Raw genomic sequence first — 21,232 nt, 5'->3', positions numbered from 1 at the left:
ACACTCAAGGAACTGCAGTTTGTTTTCACACCTTTCTGAAGGTTGATGGATGCAAAGTGACGGATTCTAGAGACCAGTTCCTACCTGTGATCGCAGCCAGGTAGGAGGTGGGCGGAGTTCTGCTCTCGCCGTTGACGAAGCGGCAGTGACCAATGCGGTGAGCCATGGAGGCCGTGATCCGGTTCTTCCTCCAGGAGAACCAGTCCTGGTTGGTTCTCTGTCCGCGGGTCAGAACCTCCACCTGCTCCACAACGCACCGATCCAGCCTCACCGCCACGCCCACAGGCACCTGCTCAGGTGAGGGAGGGGCTCCGTCAGAGACCTGAGCTGGGTCTGTGGCTGCTCCCTGGACTGGTTTCTTTGAGGGTTTCCGAGCAGTAGGTTCTGGATCGACCCGAGGGTTCTCCTGGACTGCCTTCACGCTGGCCTCAGGGGGGTACTCACGAGCTGGCCTAGTCCTCTGAGCCCGACTGCTCCTGGTTCTGGTTTGTCCCCCGTTTGCAGGCGTCTGGATGCTCGGATGATACCGGACCTTGGGGATGATCCGCTCTGTGTTCTGGGTCTGCATTTTATGAATCGGGGTCTCTGCAGGATCACAGAATTCCTGTTCAGGATTATTATTATAAACACAAATAAAACCATGTGATTCACGACGTGCTCATCAGTCGGACCTGTTTGAAGGAGAGTTCTCATGATACAGGAAGTTTACATTTCTTATTCGTTTTTGTTTTTTTGAACCAGGCTGTAAACATGTAAAAACTGTAAAAACAGGCTTTTTAGAATGGGTGTGTATGTGACTTCCTGTGTTTCTGCAGCCAGCCTCTAGTGGACACTCCAGGAACTGCAGGATTTTACACTTCAGCATCAGCTTCATTTTTTAACACCGGAGGTTACTGCTTGGTCAAGACACAATTCGGCCACGAGTTTTATTTTGAAAACCTGGAAAATGACGGCCGGAAGTTCCGCCAGGCTTATTTGTTATTTTAAGACGCGTTTTTAAACCGGGAGTAAACAAGAATAAACTGGAGTGAACAGGTGAGAGAGTAAGCTCTTTTCTTATTAACGTGCTCCGCCTGAAACAGCTCAGCACCAAACTCCGTCCACAATAAGTGTGAAATAAGGATTCTTTGAATCAGGGACATGAAGGTCGTTAGAGCAGCTGTCGGGATGTGTAACAGACTGTGGGGAGAAGGTCCAACAGTTCGGCTTTAGTTTGTCCTCTCCCCAGCAGCGACATGTTTAAATAATGGACTCTGACTGAGAGGGACGGGCACGAAGAACCGGGACATTTTTAAATGAGGTTCGTTGAAACTCTGTCTGCTCGTGTCTGAAGTTCTTTTATATAAAGAATAACCAAACACCTGTCCGGTTAGTAAAGGTAGAAACAGCTGATCTTACCTGCGACTGTCGTCCTGATGACGGAAGAGAAACTGACTGACTCACTGTCCCATGACGTGTGTGCGTGCGTGCGCGTGCGTGCGTGTGTGTGTGTGTGCGTGTGTGTGTGTGTGTGTCATGCCCTGAACATGTCCGAGCTGCTCCTGACTCACTGTACTTTCTAAATCCTTCACATGTATATATGTGTTAATATATCTGAATATTCATTCAGCGCCATGTTGTCAGGATGGCCGAGCGGTCTAAGGCGCTGCGTTCAGGTCGCAGTCTCCCCTGGAGGCGTGGGTTCGAATCCCACTTCTGACAAATATATTTTCCAGTAATTAATCTAAATGCAATAATCAAATATGCTTTTACCTACAGGCCTCTCTGTAGGATCCAGGATCCCAGAGAGGAAGCACTGCCCCTCTCAAAGGAACCCCACAACCCACAGATCCCCTAATCTCCATCTAAAAACCCTGACAGGCTCTCACCCTTCTTTGTGTGTGTGTGTGTGTGTGTGTGTGTGTGTGTGTGTGTGTGTGTGTGTGTGTGTGTGTGTGTGTGTGTTATATCAGTGGTGTAGTGTGTATGCAGAGAAGCTCACTCGTGTGTGTGCTGGTGTGATCGACACACAGAGAAACTGAAGCCTCTCTAGAATTTTATGAAACTTTATTTAAAGCCAAAAGCTGTTAAAAAACAAAAGTTCAGTATTTCTCAGTGAGAAAAATATGACTGCAAAACAGGAAACTTCAGCTCATGTCTAGAACGTCAAGTTTTGCCTAAAAGTAGATGTGAGTGACCCTTGAGTGACTTGTCTATGCTGCCTTCACCTTCACTCTGCATCTTAGAAAAGGTATTGTGTCATGTGACCTCACAGGCCTATTGAGCTGCTGTTTTTATTCTCTGTAAATAAAGGAGGAACAAGCAGACACACAGACGGCATGTGGGATGAATGTGTGTTACAATATTTATAAAATAAATAATGTTTAACCCCCGACTCATTTACATCGAGTCCACGATGAACGCTCATCACTGTGGACTCTGTCTAACCGTAGTGCCCTCAGTTTTGTCTTGCAGGTTGACGTGTCTGTGTTTTTTCCCTCCTGCAGTCACTCATGTCGGTCTCTCAGATCCGTCCTGGTCTGTTCCTCAGCGGTCTGGACTCGGCCCTGAACCGCAGCATTCTCTCCAGCAGGAACGTCACGCTCGTGGTTAATGCCTCTGGGCTGGAGGGCGTGTCTTACCCTCAACTGGACGGCCTGCAGGTCCTCCATGTCCCCGTTCAGGACAGACCCCACGCCCCCCTGGGACACTACTTTGACCTGGTGTCCGAGCGCATCAACCAAAACAACATGGGGACGACTCTGGTCCACTGCACAGCGGGCAGGAGTCGATCTCCCGCCCTGATCATGGCCTACTTGATAAGGTATCTGTGTCTGTTGAGCCTACAGTCAGTTTTAATAAAGCCGGTCTCTTTAACCTCGATACATCACCGTGGTAACACTGCTAACCTACATCCTAACATTTTATCTAACTTTAAATCTGAAATCCTCAAAAAAGTTGATGACCAACAACTAAATCCATTTTCAAGCAAAAATAAATATTTGAAGCACTCCAATCTGGTTTGAGGAAGAACCACAGCACGGCTCTTTTAAAAGTTCTTAATGATTTGTTTTTAGCAGTAGACAACGACGACTGTGCAGTTTTAACACTTTTAGATCGTGGGTCAACCACAACCTACTTACCATCACCAGGCTTGAAGATTGGGTCGGGATCAAGGGGAAAGCTCTAAATCCTTTAAGTCCTCCTCTGAAAACAGAAGTTGTAAAGTGAGCTCAGTTTCCCTCACCTGTGGGGTTCCTCAGGGCTCAGTTTTAGAGCCTCTTCTGTTTTCATTGTACATGTTTCCACTGGATGCCCTTATAAGGAATTTTGGCATATCTTTCCATCAGTGACGGTTCTAGACCACTTTTACTGAGGGGGCCAAACTGGGTCCAGTTGTTTTGTCAGAGGGGAACATTAAACCCAGGAGAAAAATGGACAAAGATGATCGCTTTAATAAATATATATATTATGCCAAATAAAAGCGCATCATTAAATACCATGCTTTATATTTGTTTCAGTAACAGAATTTAATACTAGATTGTGAGTCAAACACTGTATGTGTTATTAGGGGTCTCTTCCTTTAGGAGGGGTGGCCACAGGGGGGACCAAGTTCGGTGTAACAGGGGCACTGGCTCCTGTTGGCCCCTGCCTAGAACCGCCCATGCTTTTCACCGTTTTGCAGATGACACTCAGATATATCAGAAATGTTCACTATGTTCATGAAAGTAGAAGTTAAAGAGTAGAATAACTCGTGTGTACCCGGTTCAGTGATGACCTGACTTGGGCTCTGTGTTTGCAGGTTTGAAGGTCTCAGCCTCCGTCAAGCTCATGAACTCGTCCTAGAGCAGCGACAGTTTGTACGACCGAACGCCGGCTTCTGGAGGCAGCTGATGGACTATGAGAGGACCAGGACCGGCAGGAGCACGGTGAGGATGGCGAGCACGTCCAGCGGAGTCCTTCCTGAAGCTCTGGAGGACCCCAAAGACTCGGCTGGGACATACTGCGTCAACATCTGACAAACGGACAGGGAGTGAACCCATCTCAGTGAGGACCTGAAGTCAGGGTTCCTCCCTCGATGTTTGTTTAGCGGCAGGTCGTCTGTCCGACTCCTCACTGGGTGGGCGGAGCTTAGATAGACAAAAGCTACATTCACATGGACCAAAATCATGAGAATAAAAGTCTGACTGAAGAAATATTACACATTTGGCCTGAGAAGTATTTAATAAATTGATCAGATCATGATGTCATAAACGTGTTGCAGCTGCTGGGACTACTTTAAGCAGCGGATTAATCTCTATGTCATGCTCTCTGCAGGAACTTAATCTGACCATGTTGTAATAATTAAAGTTTGTATGTAAACATCTTTCCTTTAAAAGACCTCTGAGTCCTGATCATCAACCCTACCCACACCTGGACGACCCTCCACATCAACGTCAGAACAATCGAGAGAAATATTAACCAGACGAGACAAGTGGAGTAAAAAAAACAACAAATCAGAGTTTATTGTGACGGCACAAAGACGAGGTCAGAGAGTAAAAAATATCAAACAGTGTGAGGGAGGACCGGGGCCTGATGGAGGTCAGGGTCTCAGTACTGGAAGCTTCTCTTGGTCTGGATGTCGTCGAGGATCTGCTGCAGCTCCTCGTCCTCAAACCGACCCTCCAAACTACAAACACACACAAGAACACACACTCATAAACATGCACATCATGCAGCAGTAAACAGGCTGTGATGATGTGGATCAGACTGACCTGGGGATGAGGGCTTTGGCCTCCTCAGCAGCTTCAGGACACAGGTTAGCTAAACTGGCTAACTCAAACTTATGGAGCTTCTTCTGCAGGAGGAGGCTAGAGAGAGAGAGAGACAGACACAAAGAGAGAGAGAGACACAGAGAGAGACAGAGACACAAAGAGAGAGAGAGACAGAGACACAAAGAGAGAGAGACAGAGAGAGAGAGACAGAGACACAAAGAGAGAGAGAGACAGAGAGAGAGAGACACAGAGAGAGAGAGAGACACACACAGAGAGACAGAGAGAGACACACAGAGAGAGAGACAGACAGACAGAGGGAGAGAGACAGACAGACAGACAGAGGGAGAGAGAGAGAGAGACAGAGAGAGACAGAGAGAGACAGACAGAGAGAGACAGAGATCAGCTCCAGGTCGGACTCAGGCATTCACACAGGTGACAGGTGAGCTCAGACCTGCGTACGGCCGTGATGGTCTCGCGGTTCTTGAAGCGGCTGAAGCGAGCCGTGTAGTTCAGGGTCTTCATGAAGACCTCGGAAAGTTCCTGCTCGTCCTCGGCGCTCTCGTTCTGCTGCTTCCTGTGCTCCAGCAACATGTGAACCTCGGAGTTCAACAGAGTCTCTGCGTTCTCAAACTCTGTGAACACACGCACACAATACAGAGTTTTTTTATGATATCAGTTTGTTACCATGGCAACACAAAGACAAGTCATGTGACCTTTAACTTTTAACCATGCAGGTCACAGCTGATCAACAAAGTTAAGTTTGATTCATAAAGCTTAGTAGATTTTAGAGGCCTTTAGAAACAGTAGATTTTAGAAACAGTAGATTTTAGAGACTTTTAGAAACAGTAGATTTTAGAGACCTTTAGAAACAGTAGATTTTAGAGACTTTTAGAAACAGTAGATTTTAGAGACTTTTAGAAACATTAGATTTTAGAGGCCTTTAGAAACAGTAGATTTTAGAGACTTTTAGAAACATTAGATTTTAGAGGCCTTTAGAAACAGTAGATTTTAGAAACAGTAGATTTTAGAGACCTTTAGAAACAGTAGATTTTAGAGACTTTTAGAAACAGTAGATTTTAGAGACTTTTAGAAACAGTAGATTTTAGAGGCCTTTAGAAACAGTAGATTTTAGAGACTTTTAGAAACAGTAGATTTTAGAAACAGTAGATTTTAGAGACTTTTAGAAACATTAGATTTTAGAAACAGTAGATTTTAGAGACTTTTAGAAACAGTAGATTTTAGAAACAGTAGATTTTAGAGACTTTTAGAAACAGTAGATTTTAGAGACTTTTAGAAACAGTAGATTTTAGAGACCTTTAGAAACAGTAGATTTTAGAGACTTTTAGAAACAGTAGATTTTAGAAACAGTAGATTTTAGAGACTTTTAGAAACAGTAGATTTTAGAGACTTTTAGAAACAGTAGATTTTAGAAACAGTAGATTTTAGAGACCTTTAGAAACAGTAGATTTTAGAGGCCTTTAGAAACAGTAGATTTTAGAGACTTTTAGAAACAGTAGATTTTAGAGACTTTTAGAAAGTAGATTTTAGAGACTTTTAGAAACAGTAGATTTTAGAGACTTTCAGAAACAGTAGATTTTAGAAACAGTAGATTTTAGAGACCTTTAGAAACAGTAGATTTTAGAGACTTTTAGAAACAGTAGATTTTAGAAACCTTTAGAAACAAACAGTAGATTTTAGAGACTTTTAGAAACAGTAGATTTTAGAAACAGTAGATTTTAGAGACCTTTAGAAACAGTAGATTTTAGAGACTTTTAGAAACAGTAGATTTTAGAAACAGTAGATTTTAGAGACAGTAGATTTTAGAGACTTTTAGAAACAGTAGATTTTAGAGACTTTTAGAAACAGTAGATTTTAGAAACAGTAGATTTTAGAGACCTTTAGAAATAGTAGATTTTAGAGACTTTTAGAAACAGTAGATTTTAGAAACAGTAGATTTTAGAAACAGTAGATTTTAGAGACTTTTAGAAACATTAGATTTTAGAAACAGTAGATTTTAGAGGCCTTTAGAAACAGTAGATTTTAGAGACCTTTAGAAACAGTAGATTTTAGAGACTTTTAGAAACAGTAGATTTTAGAGACTTTTAGAAACAGTAGATTTTAGAGGCCTTTAGAAACAGTAGATTTTAGAGACTTTTAGAAACATTAGATTTTAGAAACAGTAGATTTTAGAGACTTTTAGAAACATTAGATTTTAGAAACAGGAGATTTTTGAGACTTTTAGAAACAGTAGATTTTAGAAACAGTAGATTTTAGAGAATTTTAGAAACAGTAGATTTTAGAGACTTTTAGAAACAGTAGATTTTAGAGACCTTTAGAAACAGTAGATTTTAGAGACTTTTAGAAACAGTAGATTTTAGAAACAGTAGATTTTAGAGACTTTTAGAAACAGTAGATTTTAGAAACAGTAGATTTTAGAGACTTTTAGAAACAGTAGATTTTAGAAACAGTAGATTTTAGAGACCTTTAGAAACAGTAGATTTTAGAGGCCTTTAGAAACAGTAGATTTTAGAGACTTTTAGAAACAGTAGATTTTAGAAACAGTAGATTTTAGAGACCTTTAGAAATAGTAGATTTTAGAGACTTTTAGAAACAGTAGATTTTAGAAACAGTAGATTTTAGAGACTTTTAGAAACATTAGATTTTAGAAACAGTAGATTTTAGAGGCCTTTAGAAACTGTAGATTTTAGAGACCTTTAGAAACAGTAGATTTTAGAGGCCTTTAGAAACAGTAGATTTTAGAGACTTTTAGAAACATTAGATTTTAGAAACAGTAGATTTTAGAGGCCTTTAGAAACTGTAGATTTTAGAGACCTTTAGAAACAGTAGATTTTAGAGGCCTTTAGAAACAGTAGATTTTAGAAACAGTAGATTTTAGAGGCCTTTAGAAACAGTAGATTTTAGAGACTTTTAGAAACATTAGATTTTAGAAACAGTAGATTTTAGAGACCTTTAGAAACAGTAGATTTTAGAGACTTTTAGAAACAGTAGATTTTAGAAACAGTAGATTTTAGAGACAGTAGATTTTAGAGACAGTCGATTTTAGAGACTTTTAGAAACAGTAGATTTTAGAGACTTTTAGAAACAGTAGATTTTAGAAACAGTAGATTTGAGACTTTCAGAAACATTAGATTTTAGGAACAGTAGATTTTAGAGACCTTTAGAAATAGTAGATTTTAGAGACTTTTAGAAATAGTAGATTTTAGAGACTTTTAGAAACATTAGATTTTAGAGACTTTTAGAAACATTAGATTTTAGAAACAGTAGATTTTAGAGACTTTTAGAAACAGTAGATTTTAGAGACCTTTAGAAACAGTAGATTTTAGAGACTTTTAGAAACAGTAGATTTTAGAGGCCTTTAGAAACAGTAGATTTTAGAAACAGTAGATTTTAGAGGCCTTTAGAAACAGTAGATTTTAGAAACAGTAGATTTTAGAGGCCTTTAGAAACAGTAGATTTTAGAGACTTTTAGAAACAGTAGATTTTAGAAACAGTAGATTTTAGAGGCCTTCAGAAACAGTAGATTTTAGAGACTTTTAGAAACAGTAGATTTTAGAAACAGTAGATTTTAGAGGCCTTCAGAAACAGTAGATTTTAGAGACCTTTAGAAACAGTAGATTTTAGAAACAGTAGATTTTAGAGGCCTTTAGAAACAAACAGTAGATTTTAGAGACTTTTAGAAACAGTAGATTTTAGAAACAGTAGATTTTAGAGACCTTTAGAAACAGTAGATTTTAGAGACTTTTAGAAACAGTAGATTTTAGAAACATTAGATTTTAGAGACTTTTAGAAACAGTAGATTTTAGAAACAGTAGATTTTAGAGTCTTTTAGAAACATTAGATTTTAGGAACAGTAGATTTTAGAGACTTTTAGAAACAGTAGATTTTAGAAACAGTAGATTTTAGAGACTTTTAGAAACATTAGATTTTAGAAACAGTAGATTTTAGAGACTTTTAGAAACATTAGATTTTAGAAACATTAGATTTTAGAGACTTTTAGAAACAGTAGATTTTAGAGACCTTTAGAAATAGTAGATTTTAGAGACTTTTAGAAACATTAGATTTTAGAGACTTTTAGAAACAGTAGATTTTAGAAACAGTAGATTTTAGAGACTTTTAGAAACATTAGATTTTAGAGACTTTTAGAAACAGTAGATTTTAGAAACAGTAGATTTTAGAGACCTTTAGAAACAGTAGATTTTAGAGACTTTTAGAAACAGTAGATTTTTAGAAACAGTAGATTTTAGAAACAGTAGATTTTAGAGACCTTTAGAAACAGTAGATTTTAGAGACTTTTAGAAACAGTAGATTTTAGAGACCTTTAGAAACAGTAGATTTTAGAGACTTTTAGAAACAGTAGATTTTAGAGACTTTTAGAAACAGTAGATTTTAGAGACTTTTAGAAACAGTAGATTTTAGAAACAGTAGATTTTAGAGACTTTTAGAAACAGTAGATTTTAGAAACAGTAGATTTTAGAGACTTTTAGAAATAGTAGATTTTAGAGACTTTTAGAAACAGTAGATTTTAGAGACTTTTAGAAACAGTAGATTTTAGAAACAGTAGATTTTAGAGACTTTTAGAAACAGTAGATTTTAGAGACCTTTAGAAACAGTAGATTTTAGAGACCTTTAGAAACAGTAGATTTTAGAGACTTTTAGAAACAGTAGATTTTAGAGACAGTAGATTTTAGAGACTTTTAGAAACAGTAGATTTTAGAGACTTTTAGAAACAGTAGATTTTAGAGACAGTAGATTTTAGAGACTTTTAGAAACAGTAGATTTTAGAGACAGTAGATTTTAGAGACTTTTAGAAACAGTAGATTTTAGAGACCTTTAGAAACAGTAGATTTTAGAAACAGTAGCCTTTAAGAAACAGTAGATTTTAGAGACTTTTAGAAACAGTAGATTTTAGAAACAGTAGCCTTTAGGAAACAGTAGATTTTAGAGACCTTTAGGAAACAGCAGCTGAGACGCATCTTCTTCTACATCACCGACATGAGTTGTCGTTGTTCCCGCCGCCATCACGGAACACACACCGGCTAACAGCTAACAGCTAACAACTAGCGGAACACACACCGGAGGCTAGCTCCTTATCTTCCCAGTAATATGTCGATTAAGCTCCAGCAGTTTAAATAAACGAAACAACGGAACAAATCGGCGCCTTTTAGTCACACAAACATGCAAAGATTCATATCCGTGTCTTGACGAAACACTTCCGGTGTCACGGATGAACTGGTGACCCTCCGCTACATGTTCGTTAGAGGACCCCAGTTCACTGCTCCCTCCTCCTTCAGAGACTTTATCTCCTCCTTCAGAGACTTTCAGGTTAATGAGGAAGAGTTTGACCATAGACTGTAAATATTACTGGACGAACCCTGACCCGTCTGTGACATAGGCAGCAAATGAGTCCAATCGACGGCCGCATCCATATTGGATTTGCAGTCTCAACCTAACTTCGGATCAACCTAGCAACAGCAGTAAGGCGGGACCGGCGGGACTTAACTCCGCCCATTCAGCTCAACGTTAGCAGTCCACTTCACAACATAGCTAACAGCTAGGATGCTATCATACCCTACTCCTGCTCGTCCTGAGTTATCTCTATAAACAGTAAGTTAACATTTAACTTTTCTACAACACAGTTAAAACGAATTATCTTCAACCCAAATATTTAATTAAAGTCTTAAAACTACACTTTGTTAAATATACAACTATGGTTATTAGTTATTTGTCAGAGAAGTTAGACTTTGTCAGTGTTAGCAGAGAAATACATGAGTAAAGTTTTATCCATAAACTGTAAATAAATATGTTTATCTGCATAAACATATCTGAATGAAAACATCCAGAAGAAATCAATATTACAAAGCATACAGTTCATGTTACTGTTCTGACGAAAAGAGGAATGTCTGTGTTTTATATTTACTGATCTCAACAGTGATGTGGGTGAACATGACAATTTAAAAATAATGATTTAGTATTTATTAAAAGATATTTGTTTTCTATAGAAACCCGTGAAGTCATGGAGTATGTGGACAGTGTCAGCTTCACACCAAAAACTTTAAGTATTAGAAAAAATAGTGTTCAAGACTGGCATCTATTATTAGGAGTTGCAGCTACCTTGTTCAATATTATTCCTGCAGATGTGGCTAATAATAAAAAAACACCCTGAGCTGTCACATGTAGTTAACTGTACATTTTGTCTTGTCTGAGGCATTAATTGAACACCTTTGTATTTCTCCTATAGACACAGTGTGGATTATTGGTGACTTGTCCGTCGAGGTGCCCAGAGAGCTGCAGAGACAGAGGAAGAAACCTGAGCCTCCACAACATCTGTATTTGTTGGTTCTTTTGGGGTGGACTTCGGTTGCTTCTCTTCAACAGCTCGCTGTGAGGGAGGTCTCCCCCGGATGGCCTGAGTGATGTCACCCACAGGCTGAGAGCTGAGGCGGGTTTTAAACCTCCTGACAAACCGTTACACCGCGCCCACCTGTCAATCAGGTCAGCTACACGCCTTATTGTGAATAACTCTTATCCTTCATCAAATCAAAACTGATGAGTCATCAAAACATTCACCCCCCGTACAGTGTGTGTCCATCGAGACATGAGCTAATCACACCTATTTGTTTGTTTTGTACCAAGCTGTAAACATGTTAATCTCTGCTGTAAAAACAGGCTTTTTGAATGTGGTTTTACAGATGAAATAAATATTTCTATATAAATGCACTCCTTTGTCTCTACTTGTGAGTATACATTTCAGATTTGAAATGACAAGACTAAAATGTGCATTAATGCTCAACTCAATAGCTAAGGGAAGGAAGTCTACTTTTACACAACTTTTTATTCTTTTGACCTTTTTTTTTACCAAATACTAATTCAGTTCATTTCTGAAAATGGGATGGAAAAGAGTCATTGCAAAAATTTGCCCTTAAACACAGCCCCATTCTTAAATCAAGATACATGGAGAGTAAATAAGATCAATAACTTGTGAATAAAAACACAGTTAAATATTATTTAGAAATGTAATCTTCCCAGATCAATATCACATAATATCAACTTCTCCCATCTAAACTGGACAAATGGTTTTAAAATGGGAAGAAAATGGTTTGATTGCAAGTTGTTTGGAGGAGATCTATTTTTATTTGAACAGCTGAAGCATGAATACAGTCTTCCAAGGTGCAAACCCTCCTCCTTCTGAAGCATGTGGAGCTCCTTCATGTACTGCCGTCTTATCTGCTGGCCATCTTCTCTCACCAGAACTTTGACTGTTGAAATGTCATTCTGAAGAAGCTCGAGGATGTGACATGGATCCAGGAGAACATGGACTTTTAGTGCTTCAGGATGGCAAAGAAAGAGAGAAAATATCAGTTATTCATTAAATCTTTTTGTTTGTTCTCATCTATTTTTCTGTATTCATCTGTATAAGAGTACATTTATAAATTCAACAGTGTACTACCCAGACAACAAAGGTACAGTATTCAGGTAATCAACATCTATTCAAAGTTAAGAAGATAAACCTTATTGTAATCATGATATTTTCAGCTCTCACTCACTTGCACAATGATATTCCACATCAAATTAAGCAGTTTATTGTGGATAGTACTTCATCTTAACATGAAACAAATATAACCTGAATTATTTAAATCATTAACTCTCTGTGCTTTAGTACAGAACATACAGTAACTCATTTATTATTAACATGAGCTCAGTACATGGCTGTATTCTTCAAACTATTTCTTGTACTTATTGCTTTATATCTTATTTTCATTCCAAATGTTATTTATATTTTATATTTCTACTGCTATATTCTTTGTAAGAGCATCTGTAACGATTAAGAACTATATTAATAACCAGATTAAATTTCCCTGAACTCACACAAAGAGATTATTTTTTAATTTGGTAACAGTTTGCACAAATCTTAAGACACTACATCAACCATGTAACGTTAATGTCATCCTCTATAACCTACACAGCATATTAGGTTCAGTTGAGTTTATGTTACTGACGGATAATTACTACACAAAGTTTGTTTTTTAATGTTGACATTTACGTCATCATAACGTCAGATAACCAGATTTACAGTCTGTGGTTAACCACCGAGGTGAACCTTTAGCTTCTAACATCACACAAACTCATTATTTATCTTAACAACAAACATTTCTAAACCATGTAAATAATGGACTACACTGAGTACAGTTAGCCGACTGGTTTACAAGCTAACGCTAAACAAGCTAGGTCCGTAAATATAAATACCGACACATGAGTAAGCAGTAAATATAACACTACTATATCACTTACCGAAAAAAACCGAAGCATCAACTTCTTGGATGGTCTGTTAACCGCACAGCAAGCCGTGTATGTTGTCAGATATGTGTTAATCAAACTCTCCAAACGAAGTTAAAAAGAGGAGAAATCAGACGGATCAAGCTGTTAGCCTCCTGACCTGCTCCTGACCTGCTGACCTGCTGACCTTCTGACCTTCTGACCTCCTGACCTCCTGACCTTCTGACCTCCTGACCTGCTGACCTCCTGACCTTCTGACCTCCTGACCTCCTGACCTTCTGACCTCCTGACCTGCTGACCTCCTGACCTGCTGACCTGCTGACCTGCTGACCTGCTGACCTTCTGACCTGCTGACCTGACAGACAGATGCAACGCGCAGAGCTGTCAATCAAATCTGCCACAACCCTTATATGGGCATAGCCGTTTTCCTTAATAGAATAAAATCCGATGAGTTATTAAAAAATCCCCTCCCCCACAGTGGGAGGAGAAGGGGCCGTCAACTTATCAGATATATCTCGTTTTTTGAACCAGGCTGTAAACATGTTAATTCATGTGGTAAAAACGGGCTTTTTTGGCTGTGGGCTTATGGCACTTCCTGTGCTTCTGCAGCCAGCCTCAAGTGGACACTCGAGGAACTGCAGTTTTTTGTACTTCCGCATTGGCTTCATTTTTCCAGACCGGAGGCTGCCGTTTGGGTTTGAGTCACTAAGAAACATTAAAGAGAGTTAAGGAAACATAGGTGACTTTACAGATGCCTGTTCAAAAGAACGCTGAGTGTTGGGACTTGTTATTTTAAACCATTATAGACTGTAAATATTAAATTAAACCAGCATGTATTCACACAGTGTTGTATGAGTTTGGACAGCACTGTTACGGTGATATACGATAAAAAGTGTTCCTTGAAGAGTCACCATCGTCTTTGTTTCGAACAGGCATTTGTAAAGTCACCTCTGTTTTCTTCACCAATTTTAATCACTGTGGTGAAACTGTGATGTCTCTGAAGGGATAAACATTCTGATAACCAGGAAACGAGTCGTGTCGGAGTTTATTTAACGTTATTTTCATACATGGGTCCTTAAAAGCCCGTGACCCCGGTTGAACCGTGACCCCGGTTGAACCGTGACACCGGTCCATGGCTGTCCCCCTTCAAAGTAATGAGGGTAAGTTTGTAGCGCCCTCTGGTGGACAGTAACGGTTATAACACATGTGAGTGAAACACATTTTAATATAAATATATATAAATTATATATAAAATTATAATATTTATGAACCGTCTGTTTACCGGCGGGTAGAAACGGCACCGTGAGAGAAACGGGTCTTATGAAGCGCTTCTGATTAATGAATGACAGAATGATCATCGCTCAGACGTTTAGAGGGAAGAGGGACCGTCATAGTCTGTTTTATTATAACATGATGTTAAAGAGTCTGTTTTATTATAACATGATGTTAAAGAGTCTGTTTTATTATAACATGATGTTAAAGAGTCTGTTTTATTATAACATGATGTTAAAGAGTCTGTTTTATTATAACATGATGTTAAAGAGTCTGTTTTATTATAACATGATGTTAAAGAGTCTGTTTTATTATAACATGATGTTAAAGAGTCTGTTTTATTATAACATGATGTTAAAGAGTCTGTTTTATTATAACATGATGATGTTAAAGAGTCTGTTTTATTATAACATGATGATGTTAAAGAGTCTGTTTTATTATAACATGATGTTAAAGAGTCTGTTTTATTATAACATGATGTTAAAGAGTCTGTTTTATTATAACATGATGTTAAAGAGTCTGTTTTATTATAACATGATGATGTTAAAGAGTCTGTTTTATTATAACATGATGTTAAAGAGTCTGTTTTATTATAACATGATGTTAAAGAGTCTGTTTTATTATAACATGATGATGTTAAAGAGTCTGTTTTATTATAACATGATGTTAAAGAGTCTGTTTTATTATAACATGATGTTAAAGAGTCTGTTTTATTATAACATGATGATGTTAAAGAGTCTGTTTTATTATAACATGATGATGTTAAAGAGTCTGTTTTATTATAACATGATGTTAAAGAGTCTGTTTTATTATAACATGATGTTAAAGAGTCTGTTTTATTATAACATGATGATGTTAAAGAGTCTGTTTTATTATAACATGATGTTAAAGAGTCTGTTTTATTATAACATGATGATGTTAAAGAGTCTGTTTTATTATAACATGATGTTAAAGAGTCTGTTTTATTATAACATGATGATGTTAAAGAGTCTGTTTTATTATAACATGATGTTAAAGAGTCTGTTTTATTATAACATGATGTTAAAGAGTCTGTTTTATTATAACATGATGATGTTAAAGAGTCTGTTTTATTATAACATGATGTTAAAGAGTCTGTTTTATTATAACATGATGTTAAAGAGTCTGTTTTATTATAACATGATGTTAAAGAGTCTGTTTTATTATAACATGATGTTAAAGAGTCTGTTTTATTATAACATGATGTTAAAGAGTCTGTTTTATTATAACATGATGTTAAAGAGTCTGTTTTATTATAACATGATGTTAAAGAGTCTGTTTTATTATAACATGATGTTAAAGAGTCTGTTTTATTATAACATGATGTTAAAGAGTCTGTTTTATTATAACATGATGTTAAAGAGTCTGTTTTATTATAACATGATGTTAAAGAGTCTGTTTTATTATAACATGATGTTAAAGAGTCTGTTTTATTATAACATGATGTTAAAGAGTCTGTTTTATTATAACATGATGTTAAAGAGTCTGTTTTATTATAACATGATGTTAAAGAGTCTGTTTTATTATAACATGATGTTAAAGAGTCTGTTTTATTATAACATGATGTTAAAGAGTCTGTTTTATTATAACATGATGTTAAAGAGTCTGTTTTATTATAACATGATGTTAAAGAGTCTGTTTTATTATAACATGATGTTAAAGAGTCTGTTTTATTATAACATGATGTTAAAGAGTCTGTTTTATTATAACATGATGTTAAAGAGTCTGTTTTATTATAACATGATGTTAAAGAGTCTGTTTTATTATAACATGATGTTAAAGAGTCTGTTTTATTATAACATGATGTGTTAAAGAGTCTGTTTTATTATAACATGATGTTAAAGAGTCTGTTTTATTATAACATGATGTTAAAGAGTCTGTTTTATTATAACATGATGTTAAAGAGTCTGTTTTATTATAACATGATGTTAAAGAGTCTGTTTTATTATAACATGATGTTAAAGAGTCTGTTTTATTATAACATGATGTTAAAGAGTCTGTTTTATTATAACATGATGTTAAAGAGTCTGTTTTATTATAACATGATGTTAAAGAGTCTGTTTTATTATAACATGATGTTAAAGAGTCTGTTTTATTATAACATGATGTTAAAGAGTCTGTTTTATTATAACATGATGTTAAAGAGTCTGTTTTATTATAACATGATGTTAAAGAGTCTGTTTTATTATAACATGATGTTAAAGAGTCTGTTTTATTATAACATGATGTTAAAGAGTCTGTTTTATTATAACATGATGTTAAAGAGTCTGTTTTATTATAACATGATGTTAAAGAGTCTGTTTTATTATAACATGATGTTGATGTTAAAGAGTCTGTTTTATTATAACATGATGTTAAAGAGTCTGTTTTATTATAACATGATGTTAAAGAGTCTGTTTTATTATAACATGATGTTAAAGAGTCTGTTTTATTATAACATGATGTTAAAGAGTCTGTTTTATTATAACATGATGTTAAAGAGTCTGTTTTATTATAACATGATGTTAAAGAGTCTGTTTTATTATAACATGATGTTAAAGAGTCTGTTTTATTATAACATGATGTTAAAGAGTCTGTTTTATTATAACATGATGTTAAAGAGTCTGTTTTATTATAACATGATGTTAAAGAGTCTGTTTTATTATAACATGATGTTAAAGAGTCTGTTTTATTATAACATGATGTTAAAGAGTCTGTTTTATTATAACATGATGTTAAAGAGTCTGTTTTATTATAACATGATGTTAAAGAGTCTGTTTTATTATAACATGATGTTAAAGAGTCTGTTTTATTATAACATGATGTTAAAGAGTCTGTTTTATTATAACATGATGTTAAAGAGTCTGTTTTATTATAACATGATGTTAAAGAGTCTGTTTTATTATAACATGATGTTAAAGAGTCTGTTTTATTATAACATGATGTTAAAGAGTCTGTTTTATTATAACATGATGATTAAAGAGTCTGTTTTATTATAACATGATGTTAAAGAGTCTGTTTTATTATAACATGATGTTAAAGAGTCTGTTTTATTATAACATGATGTTAAAGAGTCTGTTTTATTATAACATGATGTTAAAGAGTCTGTTTTATTATAACATGATGTTAAAGAGTCTGTTTTATTATAACATGATGTTAAAGAGTCTGTTTTATTATAACATGATGTTAAAGAGTCTGTTTTATTATAACATGATGTTAAAGAGTCTGTTTTATTATAACATGATGTTAAAGAGTCTGTTTTATTATAACATGATGTTAAAGAGTCTGTTTTATTATAACATGATGTTAAAGAGTCTGTTTTATTATAACATGATGTTAAAGAGTCTGTTTTATTATAACATGATGTTAAAGAGTCTGTTTTATTATAACATGATGTTAAAGAGTCTGTTTTATTATAACATGATGTTAAAGAGTCTGTTTTATTATAACATGATGTTAAAGAGTCTGTTTTATTATAACATGATGTTAAAGAGTCTGTTTTATTATAACATGATGTTAAAGAGTCTGTTTTATTATAACATGATGTTAAAGAGTCTGTTTTATTATAACATGATGTTAAAGAGTCTGTTTTATTATAACATGATGTTAAAGAGTCTGTTTTATTATAACATGATGTTAAAGAGTCTGTTTTATTATAACATGATGTTAAAGAGTCTGTTTTATTATAACATGATGTTAAAGAGTCTGTTTTATTATAACATGATGTTAAAGAGTCTGTTTTATTATAACATGATGTTAAAGAGTCTGTTTTATTATAACATGATGTTAAAGAGTCTGTTTTATTATAACATGATGTTAAAGAGTCTGTTTTATTATAACATGATGTTAAAGAGTCTGTTTTATTATAACATGATGTTAAAGAGTCTGTTTTATTATAACATGATGTTAAAGAGTCTGTTTTATTATAACATGATGTTAAAGAGTCTGTTTTATTATAACATGATGTTAAAGAGTCTGTTTTATTATAACATGATGTTAAAGAGTCTGTTTTATTATAACATGATGTTAAAGAGTCTGTTTTATTATAACATGATGTTAAAGAGTCTGTTTTATTATAACATGATGTTAAAGAGTCTGTTTTATTATAACATGATGTTAAAGAGTCTGTTTTATTATAACATGATGTTAAAGAGTCTGTTTTATTATAACATGATGTTAAAGAGTCTGTTTTATTATAACATGATGTTAAAGAGTCTGTTTTATTATAACATGATGTTAAAGAGTCTGTTTTATTATAACATGATGTTAAAGAGTCTGTTTTATTATAACATGATGTTAAAGAGTCTGTTTTATTATAACATGATGTTAAAGAGTCTGTTTTATTATAACATGATGTTAAAGAGTCTGTTTTATTATAACATGATGTTAAAGAGTCTGTTTTATTATAACATGATGTTAAAGAGTCTGTTTTATTATAACATGATGTTAAAGAGTCTGTTTTATTATAACATGATGTTAAAGAGTCTGTTTTATTATAACATGATGTTAAAGAGTCTGTTTTATTATAACATGATGTTAAAGAGTCTGTTTTATTATAACATGATGTTAAAGAGTCTGTTTTATTATAACATGGATGATGTTAAAGAGTCTGTTTTATTATAACATGATGTGTTAAAGAGTCTGTTTTATTATAACATGATGTTAAAGAGTCTGTTTTATTATAACATGATGATGTTAAAGAGTCTGTTTTATTATAACATGATGTTAAAGAGTCTGTTTTATTATAACATGATGTTAAAGAGTCTGTTTTATTATAACATGATGTTAAAGAGTCTGTTTTATTATAACATGATGTTAAAGAGTCTGTTTTATTATAACATGATGTTAAAGAGTCTGTTTTATTATAACATGATGTTAAAGAGTCTGTTTTATTATAACATGATGTTAAAGAGTCTGTTTTATTATAACATGATGTTAAAGAGTCTGTTTTATTATAACATGATGTTAAAGAGTCTGTTTTATTATAACATGATGTTAAAGAGTCTGTTTTATTATAACATGATGTTAAAGAGTCTGTTTTATTATAACATGATGTTAAAGAGTCTGTTTTATTATAACATGATGTTAAAGAGTCTGTTTTATTATAACATGATGTTAAAGAGTCTGTTTTATTATAACATGATGTTAAAGAGTCTGTTTTATTATAACATGATGTGTTAAAGAGTCTGTTTTATTATAACATGATGTTAAAGAGTCTGTTTTATTATAACATGATGATGTTAAAGAGTCTGTTTTATTATAACATGATGTTAAAGAGTCTGTTTTATTATAACATGATGTTAAAGAGTCTGTTTTATTATAACATGATGTTAAAGAGTCTGTTTTATTATAACATGATGTTAAAGAGTCTGTTTTATTATAACATGATGTTAAAGAGTCTGTTTTATTATAACATGATGTTAAAGAGTCTGTTTTATTATAACATGATGTTAAAGAGTCTGTTTTATTATAACATGATGATGTTAAAGAGTCTGTTTTATTATAACATGATGTTAAAGAGTCTGTTTTATTATAACATGATGTTAAAGAGTCTGTTTTATTATAACATGATGTTAAAGAGTCTGTTTTATTATAACATGATGTTAAAGAGTCTGTTTTATTATAACATGATGTTAAAGAGTCTGTTTTATTATAACATGATGTTAAAGAGTCTGTTTTATTATAACATGATGTGTTAAAGAGTCTGTTTTATTATAACATGATGTTAAAGAGTCTGTTTTATTATAACATGATGTTAAAGAGTCTGTTTTATTATAACATGATGTTAAAGAGTCTGTTTTATTATAACATGATGTTAAAGAGTCTGTTTTATTATAACATGATGTTAAAGAGTCTGTTTTATTATAACATGATGTTAAAGAGTCTGTTTTATTATAACATGATGTTAAAGAGTCTGTTTTATTATAACATGATGTTAAAGAGTCTGTTTTATTATAACATGATGTTAAAGAGTCTGTTTTATTATAACATGATGTTAAAGAGTCTGTTTTATTATAACATGATGTTAAAGAGTCTGTTTTATTATAACATGATGTTAAAGAGTCTGTTTTATTATAACATGATGTTAAAGAGTCTGTTTTATTATAACATGATGTTAAAGAGTCTGTTTTATTATAACATGATGTTAAAGAGTCTGTTTTATTATAACATGATGTTAAAGAGTCTGTTTTATTATAACATGATGTTAAAGAGTCTGTTTTATTATAACATGATGTTAAAGAGTCTGTTTTATTATAACATGATGTTTGTTAAAGAGTCTGTTTTATTATAACATGATGTTAAAGAGTCTGTTTTATTATAACATGATGATGTTAAAGAGTCTGTTTTATTATAACATGATGTTAAAGAATCTGTTTTATTATAACATGATGATGTTAAAGAGTCTGTTTTATTATAACATGATGTTAAAGAGTCTGTTTTATTATAACATGATGTTAAAGAGTCTGTTTTATTATAACATGATGTTAAAGAGTTTGTTTTATTATAACATGATGTTAAAGAGTCTGTTTTATTATAACATGATGTTAAAGAGTCTGTTTTATTATAACATGATGTTAAAGAGTCTGTTTTATTATAACATGATGTTAAAGAGTTTGTTTTATTATAACATGATGTTAAAGAGTCTGTTTTATTATAACATGATGTTAAAGAGTCTGTTTTATTATAACATGATGATGTTAAAGAGTCTGTTTTATTATAACATGATGTTAAAGAGTCTGTTTTATTATAACATGATGTTAAAGGAGTACAGCAAAGATGTATATTATAATAAATTATTAAACATTTATTTAATCATTATCGTGTAAACAGGACGATGCTGAGGAAAATGTCTGCGTTGGCCGGGAATCGAACCCGGGTCAACTGCTTGGAAGGCAGCTATGCTAACCACTATACCACCAACGCCACGTGACATC

General features: G+C 34.2%; 2 protein-coding genes, 1 long non-coding RNA gene and 2 other non-coding genes across 7 annotated transcripts; 3 read left to right on the top strand and 2 right to left on the bottom strand.

Moving 5' to 3' along the window:
- The first annotated feature begins 864 nt into the window (after window positions 1–864).
- On the top strand, window positions 865–4,345 carry LOC132980953 (dual specificity protein phosphatase 14-like). 2 transcript variants are annotated; one of them, XM_061047343.1, is made up of 3 exons: window positions 865–1,035; window positions 2,487–2,803; window positions 3,782–4,345. In XM_061047343.1, the coding sequence occupies exons 2-3, from the start codon at window positions 2,493–2,495 to the stop codon at window positions 3,996–3,998; spliced, it is 528 nt and encodes a 175-aa protein (XP_060903326.1). In that variant the 5' UTR covers window positions 865–1,035; window positions 2,487–2,492; the 3' UTR covers window positions 3,999–4,345. The 2 variants fall into 2 exon arrangements, with proteins under 2 accessions (XP_060903326.1, XP_060903325.1); XM_061047342.1 differs by lacking the exon at window positions 865–1,035 and having other exon boundaries at window positions 2,370–2,803.
- On the top strand, window positions 1,619–1,701 carry trnal-cag (transfer RNA leucine (anticodon CAG)). The gene has a single exon. It is a non-coding gene; the product is annotated as a tRNA-Leu (tRNA).
- Window positions 4,346–4,459: 114 nt separating the features above from the next.
- On the bottom strand, window positions 4,460–9,947 carry LOC132980956 (DNA-directed RNA polymerase II subunit RPB4). 2 transcript variants are annotated; one of them, XM_061047348.1, is made up of 4 exons: window positions 9,701–9,947; window positions 5,185–5,365; window positions 4,734–4,829; window positions 4,460–4,648 (listed from the first exon to the last, which is right to left on the bottom strand). In XM_061047348.1, the coding sequence occupies exons 1-4, from the start codon at window positions 9,771–9,773 to the stop codon at window positions 4,570–4,572; spliced, it is 429 nt and encodes a 142-aa protein (XP_060903331.1). In that variant the 5' UTR covers window positions 9,774–9,947; the 3' UTR covers window positions 4,460–4,569. The 2 variants fall into 2 exon arrangements, with proteins under 2 accessions (XP_060903331.1, XP_060903332.1); XM_061047349.1 differs by lacking the exon at window positions 9,701–9,947 and adding an exon at window positions 9,674–9,683.
- Window positions 9,948–10,024: 77 nt separating this feature from the next.
- On the top strand, window positions 10,025–11,471 carry LOC132980959 (uncharacterized). Its single transcript, XR_009674221.1, has 2 exons — window positions 10,025–10,358; window positions 10,993–11,471. It is a non-coding gene; the product is annotated as an uncharacterized LOC132980959 (long non-coding RNA).
- A 9,678-nt stretch (window positions 11,472–21,149) lies between these two features.
- Window positions 21,150–21,221, bottom strand: trnag-ucc (transfer RNA glycine (anticodon UCC)). The gene has a single exon. It is a non-coding gene; the product is annotated as a tRNA-Gly (tRNA).
- Window positions 21,222–21,232: the final 11 nt, after the last annotated feature.

This window comes from Labrus mixtus, chromosome 9 (genome assembly GCF_963584025.1).
Source record: "Labrus mixtus chromosome 9, fLabMix1.1, whole genome shotgun sequence".
Lineage (NCBI taxonomy): Eukaryota > Metazoa > Chordata > Actinopteri > Labriformes > Labridae > Labrus > Labrus mixtus.
The sequence above is the reverse complement of the archived record's forward strand: the minus strand, read 5'-3'. Positions and strand labels throughout refer to the sequence as shown.

What these genes read in the sequence shown, in the direction of transcription:
- LOC132980953 (XM_061047343.1), top strand. Translation starts at nt 2,493, where the DNA reads ATGTCGGTCTCTCAGATCCGTCCTGGTCTGTTCCTCAGCGGTCTGGAC. An exon ending in ATCATGGCCTACTTGATAAG is followed by an intron (nt 2,804 to 3,781) that starts GTATCTGTGTCT and finishes CTGTGTTTGCAG; the next exon opens with GTTTGAAGGTCTCAGCCTCC.
- LOC132980956 (XM_061047348.1), bottom strand. Translation starts at nt 9,773, where the DNA reads ATGGCGGCGGGAACAACGACAACTCATGTCGGTGATGTAGAAGAAGAT. An exon ending in TCAGCTGCTGTTTCCTAAAG is followed by an intron (nt 5,366 to 9,700) that starts GTCTCTAAAATC and finishes GTGTGTTCACAG; the next exon opens with AGTTTGAGAACGCAGAGACT. An exon ending in GCCAAAGCCCTCATCCCCAG is followed by an intron (nt 4,649 to 4,733) that starts GTCAGTCTGATC and finishes GTGTGTTTGTAG; the next exon opens with TTTGGAGGGTCGGTTTGAGG.